Source organism: Acipenser ruthenus, chromosome 34, assembly GCF_902713425.1.
Source record: "Acipenser ruthenus chromosome 34, fAciRut3.2 maternal haplotype, whole genome shotgun sequence".
NCBI classification, from domain to species: domain Eukaryota; kingdom Metazoa; phylum Chordata; class Actinopteri; order Acipenseriformes; family Acipenseridae; genus Acipenser; species Acipenser ruthenus.
The window spans coordinates 4,668,392-4,691,299 of NC_081222.1; the positions used below are offsets into that span (position 1 = coordinate 4,668,392).

General features: G+C 42.1%; 1 protein-coding gene across 1 annotated transcript; it reads left to right on the top strand.

Moving 5' to 3' along the window:
* The first annotated feature begins 127 nt into the window (after window positions 1–127).
* On the top strand, window positions 128–11,702 carry LOC117965566 (keratin, type I cytoskeletal 50 kDa-like). Its single transcript, XM_059006935.1, has 8 exons — window positions 128–731; window positions 3,202–3,284; window positions 5,541–5,697; window positions 6,191–6,352; window positions 7,822–7,947; window positions 9,405–9,655; window positions 10,652–10,686; window positions 11,372–11,702. The coding sequence occupies exons 1-8, from the start codon at window positions 273–275 to the stop codon at window positions 11,392–11,394; spliced, it is 1,296 nt and encodes a 431-aa protein (XP_058862918.1). The 5' UTR covers window positions 128–272; the 3' UTR covers window positions 11,395–11,702.
* The last annotated feature ends 11,206 nt before the right edge of the window (window positions 11,703–22,908 follow it).

Here is a 22,908-nt window from a genome sequence, read left to right on the forward strand (position 1 = left end):
TGCACTCTTTGTACGGCACTGTGCACTGCACTGTGTTTAGAAAACTCAACAAGAATTTTCGGGCGTGGTCCAGCAGCCAATCTGTCAGCAGCAGGCGTGGTTCTGAAGGGTATATAATCCTGAAAGTTATCCACAAACCACAACCCCTCGCCTTGGTCCAACGCAGCCTTTTTTATAGCTGTCTCTGGTCTTTTGAGGTCTGTTGTAAGCTCTGCAGCGCTCCTTACTTCTCTACAGAAAAGTATCAGCACATCAAAACCCCAGTCGCAAGCATGCAGGTCCAGCGTTCTCAGCGGTTCTCCAGCGCCTCAATGGGTGGTGGTGGCGGCGGTTCATTACGCAGGTCCGGTGCGCAGTCTTCTTTCAGCAGCATGGGAGGTGGCATGGGCTATGGCATGGGTGGTGGCGGTGGTGGTATGAGCTTTGGCATGGGTGGTAGCAGTAGTGGCATGGGCTTTGGCATGGGTGGTGGCGGTGGTGGCTTTGGCTTCGCTAACGGTGCAGGTGCGTTTGGAGCTGGCGGTGGCGAGGGCGGCTCCTTCATAATGGGCAACGAGAAGCAGCACATGCATGAACTGAATGACCGTCTGGCCACCTACCTGGAGAAGGTGCGCACCCTGGAGGCAACCAACAAGGACCTGGAGGAGAAGCTGAGGAACTTCACAACTTCCAAGGTGGAGAGCCACGACTATTCTGCCTACGAGGCGCAGCTGAAGCCAATCAGAGACCAGGTGGGTTCTCACTGCTGTAGGTCCTCCAGTACACTGGGCAGTGACACCAGACTGGATATTTAAAGTGCTGACAGTAAGATGTGCGTGAATGCTGGGTGTTTTTTTTTTATTGTTGTGGAGTTAACACAAGTTTGCTGTTTTAGTTTTGAAGTATGCAACATAGTATCCATTTAAAGGGCATGCAATTCCCAGTATTTATAATGACAAGGTGCAGTTTTGCCCAGAAGCTCAGGGTGCTGCATTACTGCAGGATCCCTGTGATTTATAGAGAGCTGAAGCTACAGAACTATTAGGTTCCAGTGAAGTCAAACCACAGACTAACCACACGAAGGTCACCCAAATAGTAAAGTGTCCTGTAATATACAGTATGCGCTGCAGTGTATGCTGTTTGTTGTATTGGTCAGTTACCTCCAATTTAAAACCAATATATTGTAATGAATGCAGGGAGAGGGTGTGTGCTAACAAGGGTTTTAGCACTACAGAACAATGCCATACCACGTATTGCTTTTGTTGCCTGCAGTAATTTACTGGTGGGATTCTGTAGGTAAAATAGAAAACACAGAACAGTGCATTAATGTAAGTGTAAGCTTCGGCTCGCTAAAGCCCAATTTAAGAAGCCATACCAAAAAGTATTGATACTAACCAATAAGTGGTTAGACTAGAGTGTACACTGTAACTGCATTGTATCTGCAATTGAAACCCCAGGCTCTGCACTCTATCTCTGCTGTAATGCTTACATGCTATGCTGTCTGCTGCAGGATCCAACACTGTGCCAATTAGGATGTTTGTTACAGAGCTGAATTACAATGTCCCTTTGCACTCTGTTATATTAACCAGTATGCAATATGTAATCAGATCATTGCGCATGTTACTAGTTTTCTCTCATGAATCCTAGTTTCCAAACACTGATTGCCCCAGGGAACACTGCACACACTGTGTTCCTTGTTTTGCTCGTTATGTTTTTTTTCCAAGCCCATATTTATAAAACCTTACAGAATGGAAATAGAGGGCTTTATATTACATGCATGTTTTCAGGAACAGTGGGTTGAAACCTGGTTGCAAAGTGAATTCCTTCAAAAGGGGGTTTGGAATTGTTTGTAATGAAAAGGAAAAGATGGGAATTGTGCCTTAGTTGCACAACAGAACAGAAAGTATGGCTGAAATGCATTGGTTTTATTAGCTGTTTTTTTAATGCATTGTTTTAGTTTCCAACCCAGGCTAAACCCTGGTAAAACCAATGCATTTCAGCCATGCAATCTGCACAGTGATAGAAATGAAAGAGACACGCACAAATGTGAAAATTAAAGATCTTTACTTTCTGAACAGAACTGCAATAATATTTTCTCTTTTTTCATCCTCTTTCTTTTTTAAATTTCTGGTCAAAAGATTTTCATTTTTTTATGATAGTTTATGAATAAAAAAATTATAGAAAACACACCAAAGGGCTTGCATGTCACCTGACTATGACGCAATCTTTTTACAAATGTGCCCCTCCCTACTAGAACACTGAGTCCCAATGGACTCAGGGGAGGGGTCAGCACTTGAAAAATAGTAAAGAAATGACATAACAACCAACTCCATGGGCCAACTGATTAACTCTTTAACCAAGACTAGAATCAGATTGTTTGTATTAAAGAACATCTGCCCCCCAAAAAATAAAAAGGAGAGGCCAGATTCTCAATACAAACCAGCATCAGCGCTAGTTATCAGATTCTCAATGCACACCAGCATCAGCGCTAGTTATCAGATTCTCAATGCACACCAGCATCAGCGCTAGTTATCAGATTCTCAATGCACACCAGCATCAGCGCTAGTTATCAGATTCTCAATGCACACCAGCATCAGCGCTAGTTATCAGATTCTCAATGCACACCAGCATCAGCGCTAGTTATCAGATTCTGCAGCAGTGTGGAGTAGTGGTTAGGGCTCTGGACTTTTGACCGGAGGGTCGTGGGTTCAATCCCAGGTGGGGGACACTGCTGCTGTACCCTTGAGCAAGGTACTTTACCTAGATTGCTCCAGTAAAAACCGAACTGTATAAATGGGTAATTGTATGTAAAAAATAATGTGTAAAAAAAAATAATGTAATTGTATGTAAAAATAATGTGATATCTTGTAACAATTGTGGATAAGGGCGTCTGCTAAGAAATAAATAATAATAATTAATAATAATAATAATACTCAATGCACACCAGCAATAGCGCTAGTTATCAGATTCTCAATGCAAACCCGCATCAGCGCTAGTTATTTTCTGGAAGTAAAAAAACACAAAGTAAAATTCTGAAAACAAATAAAAAACAGAGAATAAGACCTCCCTGCCGTTAAATACACACGTTGTTTATTTCTGGTTTTGGTAACTCTATTGTGGTTTCCTTTCTGAAGAATGAAAGAGCTTTGAGACGCTATCCAGCGGTGTGCCCTGCCTCTCAGTGATGCCTCTCTGTCTGCCTGTCTGTCTGTCTGTCTGTAGATCATTAATATCATCCTGGAGAATGCTCGTCTGGCCCTGGAGATGGACAATGCAAAGCTGGCTGCCGATGACTTCAGAATGAAGTAAGTGCTGCTGCTTCTTCTTCTTCTTCTTCTACTTCTTCTTCTTCTTCTTCTGGTATAAAAGCAGCTGCAGTGCTCCCTCAATAGGCCACGGTTTGATGGTTCACTGATTTGGTTGATTCACTGTTTGGCAGGCATGTTGACAGTAAATTGTACAGCTATGGCCAAATGTTTAGCATCACCCTATATAACTGACTCATTTTCCTTCATAAAGTTGAATGAAACCTGCTGAATAATGTTACGTTAACATTTTGAATTACATACTGATTTGTAGTTTTCCATATACTTAACAAAAAACTGAATTTTCTTTTTAAAAATGTGATATTTCAAAATCTAACATGAAATACTGTACTGCGATTATGGCTTCCGGTAGACTTTTGCGATATGATTTTGTGGTTTCTTTGATTACATGATGTTAAATAAAAGACCTACTTTATATTCATACAGTTTTTCTTTAAATTATGTCTCATCCTAAAATTCTAGGTGATGCAAAACTTTTGTCCATATCTGTACATGTCCGAAATTTCCCTGTATAAAGGCTCTCCACTGAGTCACTGTTTCCACTGTTTTTTAATGTGTGAGTCAGATAACAAGATAAAGAGAGTGAGTGTATTAAGAAAGTACCTAAACCAATGAGAATCACATGAGGCATTTCCTGGCAGCTTTTCAAGCAGCCTGCTTGGAGGTGAATAGTGAAGAGTTCAGAACAATAATGTCAGAACAACTCGGATAATGTTTATTTTTAATAATTACTGCAGCAGCTGGCAGGATCTGATAACTGCTGGTATTTCAAAGCTTTATAAAATAAAAACAACAATCCACAATCATAGTTGCCATGGCACCTGACCCCTGCAACGAACCTCCAGAGGCTGTCTCTTCAAAACAGAAACATCCATTACAATCCTGTTTTAAAGACACAGTGTGCCTGCCCATGGCAACACTCTGCTTTAAATTTAAATTACATGTGCTGAGCAGAATCCATACCATACGTATGACTCCAAGAATTCCTCAATCACTTTCTCCTTAACAGATACACTTTCATGTCAGTTTGCTCAGCAGAGCCAGGAGGAAAGCTTTTAGTTAGTTAGGGGAGGTGGACCTGAGCCAAACCAGAGCTAAACATGCCTTGACTGGCTAAACCTGTCAACCACAGAGCTGTTACTTTATGATACGGAGCCTCAGTGATTCATCCCAATTAAAAACCACTTTACACTGACAGACCGCAAGATAAGGATGTATAGCCACCCCCTGTTATAGATTCTGGTAACAGACTATCCCAACATAGTTTATAAACGTTTGCTATAGTAAAAACACAGTAAAAGCAAAGAGTAGGCAAGCATTGTAAAGCCCAGAGAGGTATGATAAAGCATATTGAAAAACATGGCAAACAATGGTAAACTAATGCATAACCATGGAAAAATCATAGGGGAAAACTGCCAAATTACCATGCAAATATACTGCGGTAAACATTTAAAATGCTCCTTTAAAAAACGAAAATTGATTTTGTAGGTAGAGATTTGTATTATTTAAATAAATAGGTTAAACCTTTAAAAGGTTTGCTGCTGTGCACATCCCATTTGTGCCTTGTTTGTTGTGGAGAAGTGTTTCACAGCAAACTAGACGATGTTTTCATGAAGGCTTTGCTGAGCTTTCACAAATGTATTTATTTATTTAGCAGCATGGATTTCAAAAGAGGCCCCAGGGCTCTTAATAATGCTTATCAGTGAGGCAATAAGCACATTAGATAAAGTAAACCCTTTCTCTCCATTTGCTAAAGACAGCACCTCAAAGCTCTTTGCTACAGGGTAGACCTGGCCTGCGTTTGTCCCTTTAAGTAGAAGAACATCTGTTCCACATTTTAAATATTTACCACGGCCTGACTTTGCACAACAGTTCTGCAGTTCTCATGCTTTCCATGTCATGCTACAGTATATATTTACAAGACTCTCCCTTATACAAGTTTACCACAGTATGTTTGCACTGTATTTTTGCAGTTTTCCCCATGCTTTTCCCCATGGTTAAGCTATGCATTTACCATAGTTTTTCCCAGTTTGCCATGTTTATTAATATGCTTTAACATACCTCTCTGGGTTTTACCATGCTTTCACTGTGCAGTATTACACATCTCCACACCTCTCTGTGCTTTACAATGCTTGCCTATGCTTTACCAAGCTTCCGCTGTGCTTTATCCCCTTTGCTGTGCTTGTGCTGCCTCTCTGAGGGGTGTTGCTCACGGTTTATCGCTGTGTTGGGCAGGTTTGAGACGGAGTATGCAATCCGCCAGTCAGTGGAGGCTGATATCAATGGGCTGGGGGGCTTGAAGAAGGAGTACGAGTTCAACCACAAGACTCTGCTGCAGGACATCGAGGGGCTGAAGGATGAGCTGGATTTCCTAAAGAAGAACCACGAGGAAGTGAGTCCACTCCGCACCGCGGTGGCTGTGTACGGGACTGCTTACCAAGCACTGGGGGGAAGTGAGACACAGTGGCACTGTCATGCATGGAGCCAGCAGATAGACTGTACTATAGATTAGACTAGACTAGACTAAAGACTGTATACTACTGTATCCTGTGTGCGATTCCCCACAGGAAAAGCATGTGAAAAGCATGACAACTGCAGAATTGCTGTGCAGTCAGGCCGTGGTAAACTTTTAAAATGTGGAACAGATGTTTTTCTCCTTAAAGAGAAAAATCAAGCCAGGTCTACCCTGTAGCAAAGAGCTTTCAGGTTCTGTTATTCCCAGGTATTGTTATTACTGTCTTCTAGGCTAGACTGAGCTACAGTACACTGTATGATATTGCCAGGTATTGGTATTACTGACTACTAGGCTCTGCTGAGCTACAGTACCCTCTCTTACTGTGCACTGTGCTCTGCTGTAATCTGCCTTGTCCGGGTCTGTGTTTCAGGAGCTGGCCTCGCTCCGCTCGGAGATGAGTGGCACGGTGAGTGTGGACCTGCAAGCTGCTCCTGCCGTGGACCTGCAGAGAGTCCTGGACGACATCCGTGCCGAGTACGAGGGTGTGGCGCGACGCAGCCAAGAGGAGGCGGAGAGGTGGTTCGTGAAGCAGGTGAGTGGCACACACACACACAAAATCCTTTTTTTTAAAAGAATTTAAAGAAAGTCAAGCAGACAGAGGCCTTGACTAGTTATGGCACCCCGAATGAATTAATTAGATCTGCACTGTCAGCATGGGCAAGAAGTGATATCACTGCAGCAGGGGATCAGCCAACTCGCACTGCACTGCACTGCACTGCACTGCACTGCACTGCACTGAGAAAGCCAGAGAATGCATACAGCACAATGGACATGTGTAGCCTGTGTCCTATTCTTCCCCCAGCCCCATACTATAAATCCACAGGTGTTTAGCATGGTAATCATGGTATTACCATGCTATACTGAAATGATCACTTCTTGCACCAACTGTACTTCACTGTGTTTTTACTATGGTCTACCACAGCCATCTTTTATTAGGCAAATGTAATGGGACGTAATTTGCTTAACAAATTACCAAGTGTTCTGTATGTGAGCACGATGACTGACAAAGCCCCACTAGAGACTGGATAGAGATTTGCCAAACTTCTGCACTGTGTTATTCAAGTGATCTTTTAGCAGTTCACTGAAACACCACAGTACTGTGCAGGAAGGCTTATTTATTGAACACCTGCGAGTCACCCGCCCAAAACGCCAGAGTGAAGCCCTGCTCGTTTCTTGACATTATCCAAGCGTAAGAACGCAGTGTGTGGTGTCACAATGGCGCTGCAATTAAGACACTTTGCAGTTTGGATCCCACACAATACCACAGCAGCTCAGTCTAATCTTGGTCTAGACAGGAGCTTACTGTAGCTCTTAAGATATACTGTGAGGCGCCAGGTTACAACAATGAACTACCAGCAGAGTGTGTTGTGTGCATTGTCATGCCATTGATACGTCACTATGATCCCATTCTGATACCATTCTCTTGCAAGGCCAGCCTCATCCCATTGTACCTTCCCTTGTGCTACCATTACCCCTTAATGTAATACAGAACCATTGGATTGCATTGCCACTGTCTGTCTGTCTGCATTGCTATTGAAGATCATTTGGCAGGGGTATAGTTAGAATACTCTGGTCCCATTCTACCAATGCCAGCATCACCCCATTGTAGTTGCTCTATACTTGTGCTACCATTGCCCCTCATTATAATACATTGCGTTGACTTTGCAGTGTCATTGTGTCTGCCTTGCTATGAAGATCATCACTGAGGGGTATAGTTAGCATGCTGTTGTCCAATTCTATCCATGGCAGCCTCATCCCTTTGCAGCTGCCTTACCATTGGTGCCCCATTACAGAACCATTGCATTGGCATTGCAGTGCCACGATCTCTGTGCATTCAACATTTGGAAAAAGGAAGTTTTGGTCTATTGGACACAAACCTATAAGCCTACGAAGTCCTTTTGTGCAGTTCTGTGTAGTAAACATTTCTTTCAAAACCGCACAACAGTGACCTACAGTGTGCAGCAAATGGCATACCCAGTGATCCTGCTTCTCTCCCCACAGGCTGAAACGAAGCAGGCAGAAGTAGCTCAGAGCACCGAAGCTCTCCAGTCCACGAAGACGGAGTTCACCGATCTCAGACGCCAATACCAGAACCTGCAGGCCGAGCTGGACGCCCTTAATGCTTCGGTGAGTGCAACTACACTGCAGAGATTTCATGAGCTGTGACGTGAATAGGGCTCAGTGGTCAATGAATACAACCCCTTGAGTTTAATTTCCACACTTAGTTTCTCACTTAAGTGTTCCTTGAGTTGAAGAGTGTTGCACAAAGCAGCTCAACACATTTAAGAGTCAATACCCTAGTTAAGGAAAAATGTATCATTAAGGTTGATACAAGTTAATAGTTATGGTGTTTTATACAATCAGCCCCTGAGCCTGTAGTTCAATGGTACTGTGTATGGAATGAGTGAATGCATTGCCAGGAGGGTGATCTGATCACTACGGGAAGAGTGATTATAAAAACTAAATTCAGTGCTCTGGCCTCCAGCAGTGATCAGAGGACACACTCCTTATCTCAAACCCAAGTGCACTGGAACTGATATGTTGAAAAGAGCTTTGAAACACTTTAAACTTATAAGTGTAAAAAGTTGTCGGGGTGTTAACAATGAAAAATGACAAGTACGTTATTTAAACAGCTGTAGCAGCACATGGGGATGTATAGGCCTATATTTTTTTTTCGGAAACCCGCTACTAACTCTTTAAGTGTGTATGGCTGCTTTCACAGACCCTACTTAGCTCTAATCCTAATGTCATTTTATGTAAGGTAAGTCCATGATTAGCACCAATCACTCAGGTCTGTCAAACCAGACCATATTCTATTAATTATTATTATTATTATTATTTATTTCTTAGCAGACACCCTTATCCAGGGCGACTTACAATTGTTACAAGATATCACATTATACATTATTTCACATTATACAGATATCACATTATTTTACATACAATCACCCATTTATACAGTTGGGTTTTTACTGGAGCAATCTAGGTAAAGTACCTTGCTCAAGGGTACAACAGCACTGTCCCCCACTGGGGATTGAACCCACAACCCTCCGGTCAAGAGTCCAGAGCCCTAACCATTACTCCACACTCCACATTACCCTTATAAATGTTTCCTACAGTAAAAGCATTGCAAAGTATAATAAAGCACAATGAAAGCATGATACAGCATAGGTACGCATTGTAAAGCCCAGAGGGGTATGGTAAAGCAACAATATTGTGCAAAAATGCCATGGTAAGAGTTAGAATGGCCTAGCTAATACTCACACAGCTACTGTACATACAGGGTTAATAAAACACAGCAATCAATGAATTAGTCACTGAAGCTACACAATGGCAGGCTCTTAACCCTTCTCATTTGTCTATAATCATATTAATAATGATGATAATAAATAATGACTGAGTCACCGAATGGCCCCAGGAGAGTTCAAAACTCCAGGGTGCTGAGTAATCACTCACCACTGCCAGGTTCAAATATCTGTGCAAAACTGCAGTACAAAAATACTGTGGTAAGCTTTTGTGAGGGTAGATGTGCAGCCTGTATTGAGCAGTGTGTTGGTTGACTGTGCCCCGTCTCTCCCCTGCAGAAATCCTCTCTGGAGCAGGTGCTGATGGATACAGAGGGGCGCTACCAGATGCAGCTGCAGCAAATCTCCGCCATGGTGGGCCGGCTGGAGCAGGAGCTGATGAACGTCCGCGACAGCATGACAGCCCAGTCTCAGGAGTACCAGAACCTGCTCAACATCAAGATGAAGCTGGAGATGGAGATCGCCACGTACAAGAAGCTGCTGGAGGGGGCGGAGCCAGGGGCCGTCATGCTCGGAGGGGGAGGAGCTGGGTACGTGAGCTCTGCTTCGGAACCGGGGTCTGAGCCCTGTGTTTCTCATGAAGTCCAGGTCGTTTGAGGGGCCTCCTGTAAAAATGACCTGATAATGCTTTGTAATGTGGCTGATGAGCAGACGACCCTGACTCCTCTCAGTTTTGTGGTCATGGTGTGGGTTTCTAAGTGTTTGGGGGCTTCTTATAATTAAATTGAGAGTGTATTTCTCATGAACTCTCTGCTGTCATACAAAGAGTGCAAGAGAAAGTACGGTCTCAACTTGATTAGAGGTAGCCATCCAACACGTGGGACTTGTGAGCTGTATACAGCACACTGCTCACTCTGTACAGCACAGTGCTCCTGTATACAGCACACTGCTCACTGTATACAGCACATTGCTCACTGGATACATCACATTGCTCACTGGATACAGCACATTGCTCACTGGATACAGCACATTGCTCACTGGATACAGCACATTGCTCACTGGATACAACAAAGTGCTCACTGTATACAGCACATTGCTCACTCTATACAGCACACTGCTCACTGGATACAGCACATTGCTCACTGGATACATCACATTGCTCACTGGATACAGCACATTGCTCACTGGATACAGCACATTGCTCACTCTATACAGCACAGTGCTCACTGGATACAGCACATTGCTCACTGGATACAGCACATTGCTCACTGGATACAGCACATTGCTCACTCTATACAGCACAGTGCTCACTGGATACAGCACATTGCTCACTGGATACAGCACAGTGCTCACTGGATACAGCACATTGGTCACTGGAGCTTCTTAAACTGTCAGGATTGTTTTGGCTGCAGTTTGTACACATTGTTAGACAGAAACACACACTGAAGGAATTGATAGATGTTTCATATCCTGTATCTAGTATTTGAATCCACCTCTGTTTTAGATGAACTGAATGAAGCAGGTGACTTGGGAAAGTGTTTCGTCATTGCCATGCTCATGCTGTTAATGGTTTCTTCTCTTTTTAGTGTCAACACTTCCCAGACAGTCGTGATAACAAAGGGTATGATTATCGCTTTTGGTTTTACCCCTTATAAAAGTCCCCCCTAGTAAAAGCATTACAAAGTGTACTAAAGTACAGTGAAAGCATGGTGAAGCATGGGTAAGCATTGCAAAGCCCTAGGTATGGTAAAGCTTATTCAAAAACACGGCAAACTATGTTATAAAGATATAAAATGCATGGGATAACCACAGGAAAAGTGCAAAATTACCATCATATTCACAAAAATATGTAAAAATACTGCTATGTGAAAACCCCAGAAATTGAGTTCAGGACAAGATTATTGTCTTTGGAACATTCCAAAATTACATATATATATATATATATATATATATATATATATATATATATATACACACACGATTTTGATTTTATACCATAGCAGGAAACTTTTGAAATTCAGTTACATTTTTGCACCATTTTCATGTTTCCTGAACTAGTAGGAAACGACCCAAAGAGTCAGTAAGCCAGGGTCAGTGTTGCCTGTGATTGCTTCCTGGCCGCTCACAGCATAACACTGAGTGTGTTCTGAAACCGGGCCTGCCTCTGGTGCAGTATATACCAAGTGTGCAAAACAGCACATTGATTTTAAGCAAACTCTGCAAACTTTGCAGGTTGCAGTGTGTGTTGTTTAACCCTCTGTTCCCTTGCCATCTCTTCTGACTCAGTCCATTCTCCTTGCTTACAGAAACAAAAACAGTGACCACCTAAACGCTTCGGTCAGGAAAAACGGGAGACAGACGGACGGACGGACAGGCAGACGAACGCACACGCTTCTCCTGTGAACACAATAAAATGCTTAACGCCTTCACTATTTTTTCTGTTTCTGAGTTTCTGCACCCTTTGTTAAAGCTCCCCACGCTATCCTATGCACAGCGAAAGTGTAGTAAAAGCACTGGCCGTCCGTGCATGGCATGATATTCTTGGATAGTCTTCACTTGTACTGTAGATTGGGAACCTCTTTACTTCTGTCTGGGTGTTTTCTTTGTAAGGTGGACAATAAAAGAAGTGCAACCGCATGTCCCGTCTCTGCCCTCTCATTGCTGATTGGATGATTGATTGGGCCTGTGTGCTGTTTCATCTACTCTGACAATACAAGCTTATGCTCAGCAACCCCTGTGGAGCTCCAGCAAGACACAGGAGCGCTTTCAGTCCCAGCTCAGCCAGCCCCTCGTGTCTTAGTGACTGCTCCCTATTCCCAAACTCAACAACTCATAATGAAATAAAGTTTGGTATTCAGAAATGTGTTTTCACAGCCCTATTGTGCTGTGCACTGGAGTGCACATTATAAAGCTGCCTGTTAACACTGCAGTTCTTCCAAGCTCATGAAGTGCATTCACCACAGTTACAAAAGCAGTGCCACACCCTGCTCCATGCTTCTCATTCTGCTTTTATTACCATGGTTTAGAGCTGTCTTTCCAAGCAGCTGTGTGTGCACAAAATCTAATTCTTCATAAAATCCATTTGAAACAGCATTTTCGGGTGTCACTGTTTAAAATGGGTGTAACAGGGGTGTTGCACTGATAGACGAGAGACACCGAGGTTGACGTTGAAACGTTGCTCAGGCATCCAAGTTTTATTAACAATTAGAAGCAGTGGCTGGTGGCCGCCACTAGGCTACCAGCAATGGTAGCACTAGTGCAGGAGGACATACACACACGTGTACGTGAAAATCATAAACACAAAAAGGCAAAACAAAACAAAGTGGGGGAAAAAACAGCTAATAAAACAAAAGCTAAGCAAACACCGGCCGAGCGCTGCTACCACTATGAGGGAGGTCCCGCTCCAGGAGCCTTCTCCCGGACACTAACTACAATCTACCTGGCTGGGATTAAAATCCCCAAAGCTTTTCCCCTATTGCTTCCAGTGCTAGTGATCTTGGTATACACACGTGATCCTAGATCCAGCGATACCAGTATACACAAGTGATCAAATTAACAATATATTTTTTCTCACACTGGTTTACAATACATGTTTTTCTCACCCTGGTTTAACAAACACAGTCATGTGCATCCTGCAGCCAATCCCGTCTGGCCCTGAATATTAAAAGTGTCTTCCGACAGTCCGACACTCGCTCGCTCCGTCTGTTTTAGCCCGACTCTTATCCCGAATAACAAAATGAAAAACTTTTCAGCTGTTTTCTGACAGGTGGAATGGGTGCAATTTACATAAAGGTGGCAGAATAACTAGTCAGTATTTAAATAAGAAACCATGTTAAAGACACAAATGACAGGATTTCAATCCATGGACAGGTCCGTGGGATTGAAAGATAGTAAAGAGGAGAAAAACAAAACAGACGCGTGTTTCAGGAGATACAGAGAAAGAAGAGAAGATACATTTAATAAAACACAATAATAAAGCAAGTCTGTCAGGACAGAGAGGAAAAAAAATTAAAGTTAGGCTTTGTTCACACAGAGTCCGTTTAGAGGCCCTGAATATCAAAGCTTTTCCGACTGTCAGGCAGGGCTATTGTGGCAGTGTTTTAACTTTCCGACTGTTTTTCATGTTCCAAGCAAAAATGGCCAGGAAGTATGAGAACAGTCGCAAAACCCCAGTTCCGACAGTATGAGGAATGTTATGCAAATGAAGTAGGAACCTATTTAACATACCTCGCATGCAAATTGTTTTCTGTCTAAAGTGGTTCCACCTGTTTTCTGAGTCCTGATAGAGATGGGAACCTAATTCAACACAGGCTCTGTCTGGTGGTGTGACTCTTTGTCTACACTAATGGTGATGGAGCCCAATGTGCTGCTTGGGATTGTTGCGATTTTAGAAGATGAAAGAGATAATGCAGCTGCCCCCCCCATCCCCCCCCCCCCCCCCCACAGTAATAAATCACAGATAAATCAAGTATACCCCACCGGTGTATCGTCAAAGGGCACCACCTGTTTGTACCTTACAGAAGATCAAGTGCTCCAAGTATAATGAATGGCTACAGCTACCGTATTGTATTTATGAGAGGAACTTAAAGAGGATTTAGAGTCAAGCAGGATCAACACCATGTCGAGTGTAACGGACATTTAAAAAAACATCTTGGCCACGGACAAACAAAATGGAAGTTCTATACAATTGCATGCGTGTGCGTGTGCATGTGTGTGTTAGACGTATTAACTGCCACAGACACTGATAACTCGTGTTATCAGTGTACGGACAAGTTGCAGACCCCTGGAGTCAAGCACCCTTTTGGGGTCATGCATTGTCAGTATCACTCACAGCCCTGTCATTCTTTGCCAGCGGTTGTTTATAAGAACATAAGAACATAAGAAAGTTTACAAACGAGAGGAGGCCATTCAGCCCATCTTGCTCGTTTGGTTGTCAGTAGCTTATTGATCCCAGAATCTCATCAAGCAGCTTCTTGAAACAATCCCAGGGTGTCAGCTTCAACAACATTACTGGGGAGTTGGTTCCAGACCCTCACAATTCTTTGTGTAAAAAAGTGCCTCCTATTTTCTGTTCTGAATGCCCCTTTATCTAATCTCCATTTGTGACCACTGGTCCTTGTATCTTTTTTCAGGTGCATTATCAGGTGCAGCTGCATTATCCCTTTCATCTTCTAAAATCGCAGCAATCCCGAGCAGCACATTGGGCTCCGTCACCATTAGTAAAGACAAAGAGTCACACCACCCACTACAGCAGACCTTTTTTTTATTTTAGACGGAGCCTGTGTTGAAATACGTTCCCATCTCCATTAGGACACTTTGAAACAGGCAGAACCACTAGACGAAAAATACGCAATCCGACCACATCAACCAGTATGATTTTTGCACAGGAGTATCTTAAGTTAGGTACCCACTTAACTTGCATAACATTCCTCATACTGTCAGAACTGGGATTTTGTTAATTCTTCATGTTTGCTCGGAACACAAAAGTCAGAAAGGCCACAAAACTCCTCCCCAACGGTCAGAAAAGCTTTGATATTCAGGGCCTGCGTTCCTAGAGAAGGGTGCTGACTCTGCAGTGTGCGACACCGGCAATACTGCTAGCAGCCTCACTAGCAACACTTGATGCTGAAACACACATGCGCAGATCTCAAAATAATGACCGGTACTGAGAGAAGCTAGCAACAGAAAAAACACATTAGCAAAGAAAACCACCTTTCTCCAATAGCAATGCATAGCTTTTTTTTCATTATGGAGATGGAATGCACTGTAACCCATTCTGGTCGGCCAGGACCCGTGAAGACTTTTTTTTACCAGTGCTGTGAACTAGCTCTATAACCACACCTGCCGAGCAGCCTGTCTCCTCTGCACAGCGGTTAGAGATGCTCGCTTGTGGTGTGTGTGGTCGCCTCTGCCCTGTTACACTAGTATGACCCATGTGTGTACATACAGCAGGATCTCCTAAATAACCTTGGCTGACTCACGCTTTCTCTGTTTGTCAAAGCCCCTGCACCTCATCAGTGAAGATCAGATAAGAGAGTGTGGCAATCATCTCAATCTAAAATAAGATTAGCTTCCTCAGAACAAACCTTGCACTGCAACCAGAAAACTTGGAAAACAGGAATTGCATTGCATTACACAACCTGAAAAGTCTGACTTAACGTCCACCGCAGCAGTATGGCAAGCCAAATTATCATTTGAAGATATCGCTAAATAATTTGAAGCTATCTCAAATACATTTAGAGATATCTTAAATTGATTTACAGATATCTCTAAATGGAGCTTTAAATGAGATATCTAAAATGCATTGTCAGATATCTTTAAATCATTTAAAGATAACTGGAATTCAAGATATCTTAAAATGACTTCCTGTTCATTTAGATATATCTCTAAATAATTTAAAATATCTAAAAATAACATCCTGTTCATTAGAGATATTTCTAAATCATTTACAGATATCTCTAAATAACTTCCTGTTTATTTACAAATATCTCTAAATAACTTCCTGTTCATTTAGAGATATCTCTAAGTCATTTACAGATATCTCTAAATAACTTCCTGTTCATTTAGAGATCTTGTAATAACTTCCTGTTCAATATATTCTCAAATGAACAGGAAGCCATTTCAAGATATCTCAAAATGACTTCCTGTGAAAATGCTTTATGTTTTGAATGGACTTCCTGTCTATTCAGAGATATCTCCAAATGAACAGGAAGTTATTTAGAGATATCGCTAAATGAAAAGGATGTTATTTTGAGATCTCTTCAAATTATTTTGAGATATCTTTTAATGAACAGGAAGTCATTTAAAGATCTCTTCAAATGATTTAGCGATGTCTTTAAACCCTCATTTTAAGATATCTCTAAATGATAGATTGGCGTACCATGCTAGTAAAATCCACATGGTTTCCATATTATTTAAAGATATCTGTAAATCAATTTGAGATATCTATTTCATTTTTAGATATATGTAATTGATTTACAGATATCTTAAAATTAATTTTAGATATCTTAAAAACTGCACAATTAAAGATATATGTAATTCAATCTGAGATATCTCTAAATGATCATTTGGCTTGCCATAAGTAGTAGATCCACATCCTTCAGTCCTGCTTCAGCTCTCCTTTATTAATCCAACTCGGGTGATTAATGGACCATCTTATTAGCAGCCCCGAATACAATGAACACCCTGGAATGAGGTCTGTGAGAACCACTAAGATCCAACACAGGCCTCCTGGACTCTGTCACACTGACTGACAAAGAGCAGACACTAATAAGAAACAGGGTTTAAAATGTAATGACAGCTCGGATCTGGGCCTCCAAATAGTCAGGTCACTCTCAGATGTATTTTAAGAAGAAAAGTTGAATAACCGCTCAGTTCCTTGTGTGCCTGAAGGGGTTCAAACCCTGCATTCCACATCAGAAACTACAGAAAGGTCTTACTTGCTTTGTAAGATTTATGGAGTTATTTTGTTAGAGGCAACTGAAGGTAACACAGCATGGAGTCACAGTGTTGCTTTGACTGGAAGTGTGGTAAAGCACAGTGAATGCATAGCATGTATCATCAAAACTGGAAAGGCACTGGGCAAAAAAAGCTGTTTAATCTTTTTTGTGAAATGTGGAGGAAGACATACAAATGTGTTAACAGCTTTATATTTCATAAGCTCTCTACGCTACAAAACCCACACCTCCCCCTCTGGCATCTGTCACATTTCTCTTACAACTCATTAAAACTCCCTGTGTGTGCGTAAAGGGTGGTAAAGTATGTTAAAAGCTTAAGCAAGCACAGAGAAGCACAGTAAAACACAGTGAGTGCATGTGTGAAATCCTTAGAAAAGTTTATTGCAGGAAATCTGCAGCATCATATTGCAGTTTCCCCAATGCTTTTCCATGATTATACTATGCATTTACTGTAGTTTACTATGGTTTGGTTTTTAATATGCTTTACCATACCTCTCTGTGCTTAACAATGCTTGCCTATGATTTACCATGCTTTCACAATGGTAAAGCACTGAAAAAAACTTCTAGTGGAAACTTTTGTCTTTGAACCTAGTAGGTTTCTATCAGTATTTTAAAATGTTAGCATGCATCAGCTTAAACAACTCAATAAAAACACCCTGTGTGTGTGTGCATGTGTGTCTGTGTGTGAGTCTCAGTGTGTCAGTGTGTGTGTGTGTGTGCGTACGTATTTGTGTCAGTGTGTGTGTGTGTGTGTGTGTGTTTGTGTCAGTGTGTCGGTGTGTATGTGTCTCAGTGTGTGTGTGTGTGTGTGTGTGTGTGTGTGTGCGTGCATGTGTGTGTGTCTCAGGTGTTGTGTGTGTGTGTGTCAGTGTATGTGTGTCTCAGTGTGTGTGAGTGCATGTGTGCGTGTCTCAGTATGTGTGTGTGTGCGTGTCTCAGTGTGTGTGTGTGTGTGTGTGTGTCTCAGTATGTCAGTGTGTGTGTGTGTCTCAGGTGTTGTGTGTCGCTGATGGCTCTCAATAAGCTGTCATTGTCAATGTGATTTACTGGGTGGGTTATTAAACTGGATGATGTTTCTGAGCTGTCCCAAGGCTAAAGCATTCCTTTCCTGTGTGTCACTGGGCTGGCAGGGAGTCCAAGCCATGGAAACAGAGGAGGAGAAGGGCGGGCCCCAGCCATACTCAGAAAAGCTTGCACAACCACGATCAAACAAACCCAGTAAAACCATAGCGAAGTGTAATAAAGCACAGCGAAAGCATGGGAAAGCACAGAGACGAGAGGTATGGTAAAGCATATTAAACAAAATGGAAATGCTGTACATGGTAAACGATGGTACTGTCATAGTATGACCATGGGAAAAGCATAGGGTAAAAACTGCAAAATTATCCTGCAGAATTTTTTTCTGAAAGGATACCCAATAAAGTAACCAAAGCAGAAATAACCCACTGTGATGTTTCGATTCTTGGCGTGAGTTGTTTCTTATTTGTTTTTAGAACTGTACTTGGTGTTTTTTTTCCTATCATCAAATTACAATTTGGAGTAAATATTTTTGAGAATCTTTAGAATGATCAAATGTGTTATCAAGCCCATATTTGCAGACTTTTGAATGTTTATTTAGGCAGGGCTGCCCAGTCAGGGTCCTGGAGAGCCATTCCACTGTCACATTGAACAGGTACAACAAGATCATTAACGACTTTCGGGTCTGGATGGAGGTTTCATTGGTTCAATTAAACAATTAAAGAAGGGAAAGAGAATAAACAGTGCTAACCCTAACGCTGCTTGAATAAGGAGATCCCCTCAAGCCCCCTCTGAAACCCTTTGTTAGAGTCCCTCTCCCCGCAGGTGTGATGATGTGTTTGTAACAGCGTGTCAGTGCTCCCAGCTGTTTGTAATGAATCTGCAGGGCAGGCACTATAGCGCTATCTGTCACAATGGCATTCCCACAAACGCAGGGCTCAGATTAGATTCTGTTGAATTGTTGCTACCCGTTGCCATGCCGATTTCTAAAACAAAAGCAAAACATAATAAAGATTGAATTCCTGTTTTTGACAGACTGTGAAGTGCATCTACAGTAACTACAAGAAGGAAAAAAAGGCTGTTCACCAAGTTTTGAGCAAAACTGTCTTCCTGTACAGCGTTTTCATTTATAATGTATGTTTCTAAGTATTCTGTGTCTCCCTCTGATCAAGTTTCTCTCATGCTGTGTCAGGGTCTGCCATACAAACAGTGCAAGAGAAAGTACACTCTCAACATGATTAGAGGAGCCACAAAAAAACAGACAAAAAGCTGATCTGAAACTATTTAATCTGTTTCTATAGAACCTGTTGTCATTTAAACGTTCTGAATGCTTTGTCATTGACATTGTGAGTGTGAGATCCACGCTGTCAGTGCTGTTACAAGTGTAGCTGCTGCTGTAGGTTCTGTCATTGTGAGTGTGAGATCCACGCTGTCAGTGCTGTTACAGGTGTAGCTGCTGCTGTAGGTTCTGTCATTGACATTGTGGGTGTGAGATCCACGCTGTCAGTGCTGTTACAAGTGTAGCTGCTGCTGTAGGTTCTGTCATTGACATTGTGAGTGTGAGATCCACGCTGTCAGTGCTGTTACAAGTGTAGCTGCTGCTGTAGGTTCTGTCATTGTGAGTGTGAGATCCACGCTGTCAGTGCTGTTACAAGTGTAGCTGCTGCTGTAGGTTCTGTCATTGACATTGTGAGTGTGAGATCCACGCTGTCAGTGCTGTTACAAGTGTAGCTGCTGCTGTAGGTTCTGTCATTGACATTGTGAGTGTGAGATCCACGCTGTCAGTGCTGTTACAAGTGTAGCTGCTGCTGTAGGTTCTGTCATTGTGAGTGTGAGATCCACGCTGTCAGTGCTGTTACAAGTGTAGCTTCTGCTGTAGGTTCTGTCATTGACATTGTGAGTGTGAGATCCACGCTGTCAGTGCTGTTACAAGTGTAGCTGCTGCTGTAGGTTCTGTCCTTGACATTGTGAGTGTGAGAACCACACTGTCACGTGTAGCTGCTGCTAACAGGTTCTAATGGGGACATGACATAGCTAGTGTAGATATCCAAAGTGATGCTACTCTTAATGCAACACAACTGTAATTAATTAACCCGTTATTTTAAATAAGTCTCACCTGTTGTGAATTTCCATTTAGATGTGCAGCTTTGAAGCAGAATCTTTTTTCTCATTTTAAATCTTGAAATCTTGTACTACAGATTTACTTAGAGGTGCAGCTTTGAAGCACTTTTTTGCTTATTTATTTATTTTTTTTATCAATAGCCTGCACCATTGCGCAAGGCACCCTCTTTGAATGTATCACTTACTGGCTGTGCTACTGTAATGTTGTCACTGATTAGAGCTTGACAAAGAACATTGCATTCAGTAACGTTAACCCTTTCCTTGCTTGCTGCTCTGGTTTTTCTAAGCCACTGTGATTGACAGGAGCGGTTTTATATGTTCAAGGCACTGCTCCCTTCTCTTATACCCAGAACCTCCCTGGCTGTAGGGCTATAAGCTCAGTTTCACATTTCTCCCTCACAAGAGAACAGCGTGTGCCTTGGTATTGGAACTCTGGGTATAGACAGGGTGCAAAGAGCAATATTGTAATATACTGAAAAGGTGAGGCGTGCAGTCGCAGTTTACCCATTGGTGGACAATACTGTCATTTATATCCCCAAACAACACAAACACCATGCGATTGGTTGATCTGTGTTGCAGTTTGTTCACACTTCATCAGTGTACTGTTATGGGAGTACAATGCAGTTTGGGCAAGAGGTTCTGACTGCGCAAACGGTGCAAATGATTTCTGTTCTAATAAAACACAATGTATTCACTTATTATGAATCACAAAAGCAAAAAGTGTGCTCAGGAACAAATATTAAGTAAAAAAAAGTTTTTATTCAGTTTTTGCAATTGCGTGATATGTTTAGTGTTGAGAGGAGTTCTCTTTCCTATACTACTAGAGCGCTCTGCAGTGTTGAGTGGAGTTCTCTTTCCTATACTACTAGAGCGCTCTGCAGTGGAGAGGGGAGTTCTCTTTCCTATACTACTAGAGTGCTCTGCAGTGTTGAGTGGAGTTCTCTTTCCTATACTACTAGAGCGCTCTGCAGTGTTGAGAGGAGTTCTCTTTCCTATACTACTAGAGCGCTCTGCAGTGCAGAGTGGAGTTCTCTTTCCTATACTACTAGAGTGCTCTGCAGTGTTGAGAGGAGTTCTCTTTCCTATACTACTAGAGCGCTCTGCAGTGCTGAGTGGAGTTCTCTTTCCTATACTACTAGAGTTAACTATCATAAGCATGAGATGAAAGAGCTGGTTGCTTGTTTTCTTTACCCCTATAAAGTGTGCAATGGCAACAGTGATCTATTTGATATGGGCAAGTTAAACATTATTACTAAAACACGCCTATGAAATTGACTCTGTTCAGCTAAGCCGGTCTGACTCGAGCAGGCTTTTTGAAATCAATGTCTGCCTTTCTAACACTGCAGGGGTGCTTTTTTGAAAGAATGAAAGAAATTGGAAACACCCTGCAAATATCTGAAAGCTGTTTATGAGGTTAATGAATGAACAGGCAAATAAAACTCACAAGACAGGAGCTGATGCTGTTCAGCAGCACTGAATGCCAATATACTGAAAGCCAGGAACTACAGGTAGCCACCAGGGGTTTCAATCCACTCATTATTATTATTATTTCATCATTATTATTATTTATTTATTTATTTATTTATTTATTAGCAGATGCCCTTATCCAGGGCAACTTACAATTGTTACAAGATATGTAAATATGACTCATGATTAATCAGTCAGCCTCTTCAGTTATCTGCAAGCTAATTTATGGGCAGGGGTACCTCGAAAGGCCAGGACAAAGGCCAGACCAGACTGCACCCAGCTACCTCCAGACCCTCATCTCTCCCTACACCCCCACTCGACCTCTCCGCTCCGCCTGCACTAGAAGACTAGCTCTACCTCCGCTACGCTCCCCTGCCTCCAGAGCCCGCTCCTTCTCCACCCTTGCTCCGCAGTGGTGGAATGACCTTCCTACAGATGTCAGGACTGCCCAGTCCCTGACCACATTCCGGCGCCTCCTCAAAACTCACCTCTTCAAAGAGCACCTGTAGAACTCCTCTGTTTGTATCCTGGGACACTATCACCCTTCATGTAAATGTGCTTTATTTTGCTCTTATCTGCCCCCTATTTTACTGCATTTAATCCTGTACTTCAGAATACTGTAATCTGCCAAGTGTTTAACCTGTAGTACTTTGTATTTAATCACATCCTGATGTAACTATCACTATTTAATCATATCCTGATGTAACTATCACTATTATCTGCTGTATTATTGAATTGTGGTTTGTCACACTTGTACTTTGCTTGAACAAAAGTTATTGTATTTCTTGCTCTTATTGTATTACTTGTATTGTAACACTTGAAATGTATTTGCTTACGATTAAGATTGTAAGTAATAATAATAATAATAATAATAATAATAATAATAATAGTGTTGCTCCCCCTTTTAAACGCTGTATCTGGAGCCATGGCTGCAATAACGAGAACAAGTGGAATGGCATTACAGGGTAAATGGGAGCCTCGACCACACCGCTGCATAGCCATGTATGAAGAGCTCCCCTTGTATCGGAGCACTGGAGCCATTTAGTATGGAGAAGAGTCCATGCAAATGCAAGCACATTCTCAGTGCTACAAGCACTGCCCAAGGCATTCGCTGGTTTAGTTAGGGGTGTCTTATAAGGCACTGACTCAGAATCTTTGGAGCAAAACTATTTTGAAAAGAAAGGCAATTAATGTTTGGATTTGGAACCTGGCAGTGGTGAGCGATTACTCAGCACCCCGGAGTTTGGAACGCTCCCCGGGGTCATTCGGTGACACAGTCATTGTTTATCATCATTATCATTATTAATAATATAAACAGATGATAAGGGTTAAGAGGCTGCCATTGTGTAGCTTCAGTGATTAATTCACTGATTGCTGTGTTTTATTAACCCTGTATGTGCAGTAGCTGTGTGAGTATTGGCTTGGCCATTCTAACCCTAACAAAAGTTTACCATGGCATTTTTGCAGTTTTACCATGATTTTCCCATGGTTTACTGTGCATTTACCATAGTTTACCATGGTTTGCCATGTTCATTGATAGGCTTTACCATACCTCACTATTCTTTACCATGCTTACCTATGCTTTACCATTCTTTCACTGTGCTTTATTACGCTTTGCTGTGCTTTTACTATACATACTTTTATAAGGGGTTTAACAATGTAACTGCATGAAGGCGTTAGCCAGAACACTGTGTTTGTTACCTAGACTCCAGTAGTTGTATCTGTGTACAGGTTATGTGGGTTTTGCTTTATTGTAAGTTGCCCTGGATAAGGGTGTCTGC

Bases quoted from the DNA above. Each gene is read 5' to 3' on its own strand.
- LOC117965566 (XM_059006935.1), top strand. From the start codon at position 273: ATGCAGGTCCAGCGTTCTCAGCGGTTCTCCAGCGCCTCAATGGGTGGT. The intron at 732-3,201 runs GTGGGTTCTCAC...GTCTGTCTGTAG, and splicing joins TGAAGCCAATCAGAGACCAG to ATCATTAATATCATCCTGGA. The intron at 10,687-11,371 runs GTATGATTATCG...CCTTGCTTACAG, and splicing joins GACAGTCGTGATAACAAAGG to AAACAAAAACAGTGACCACC.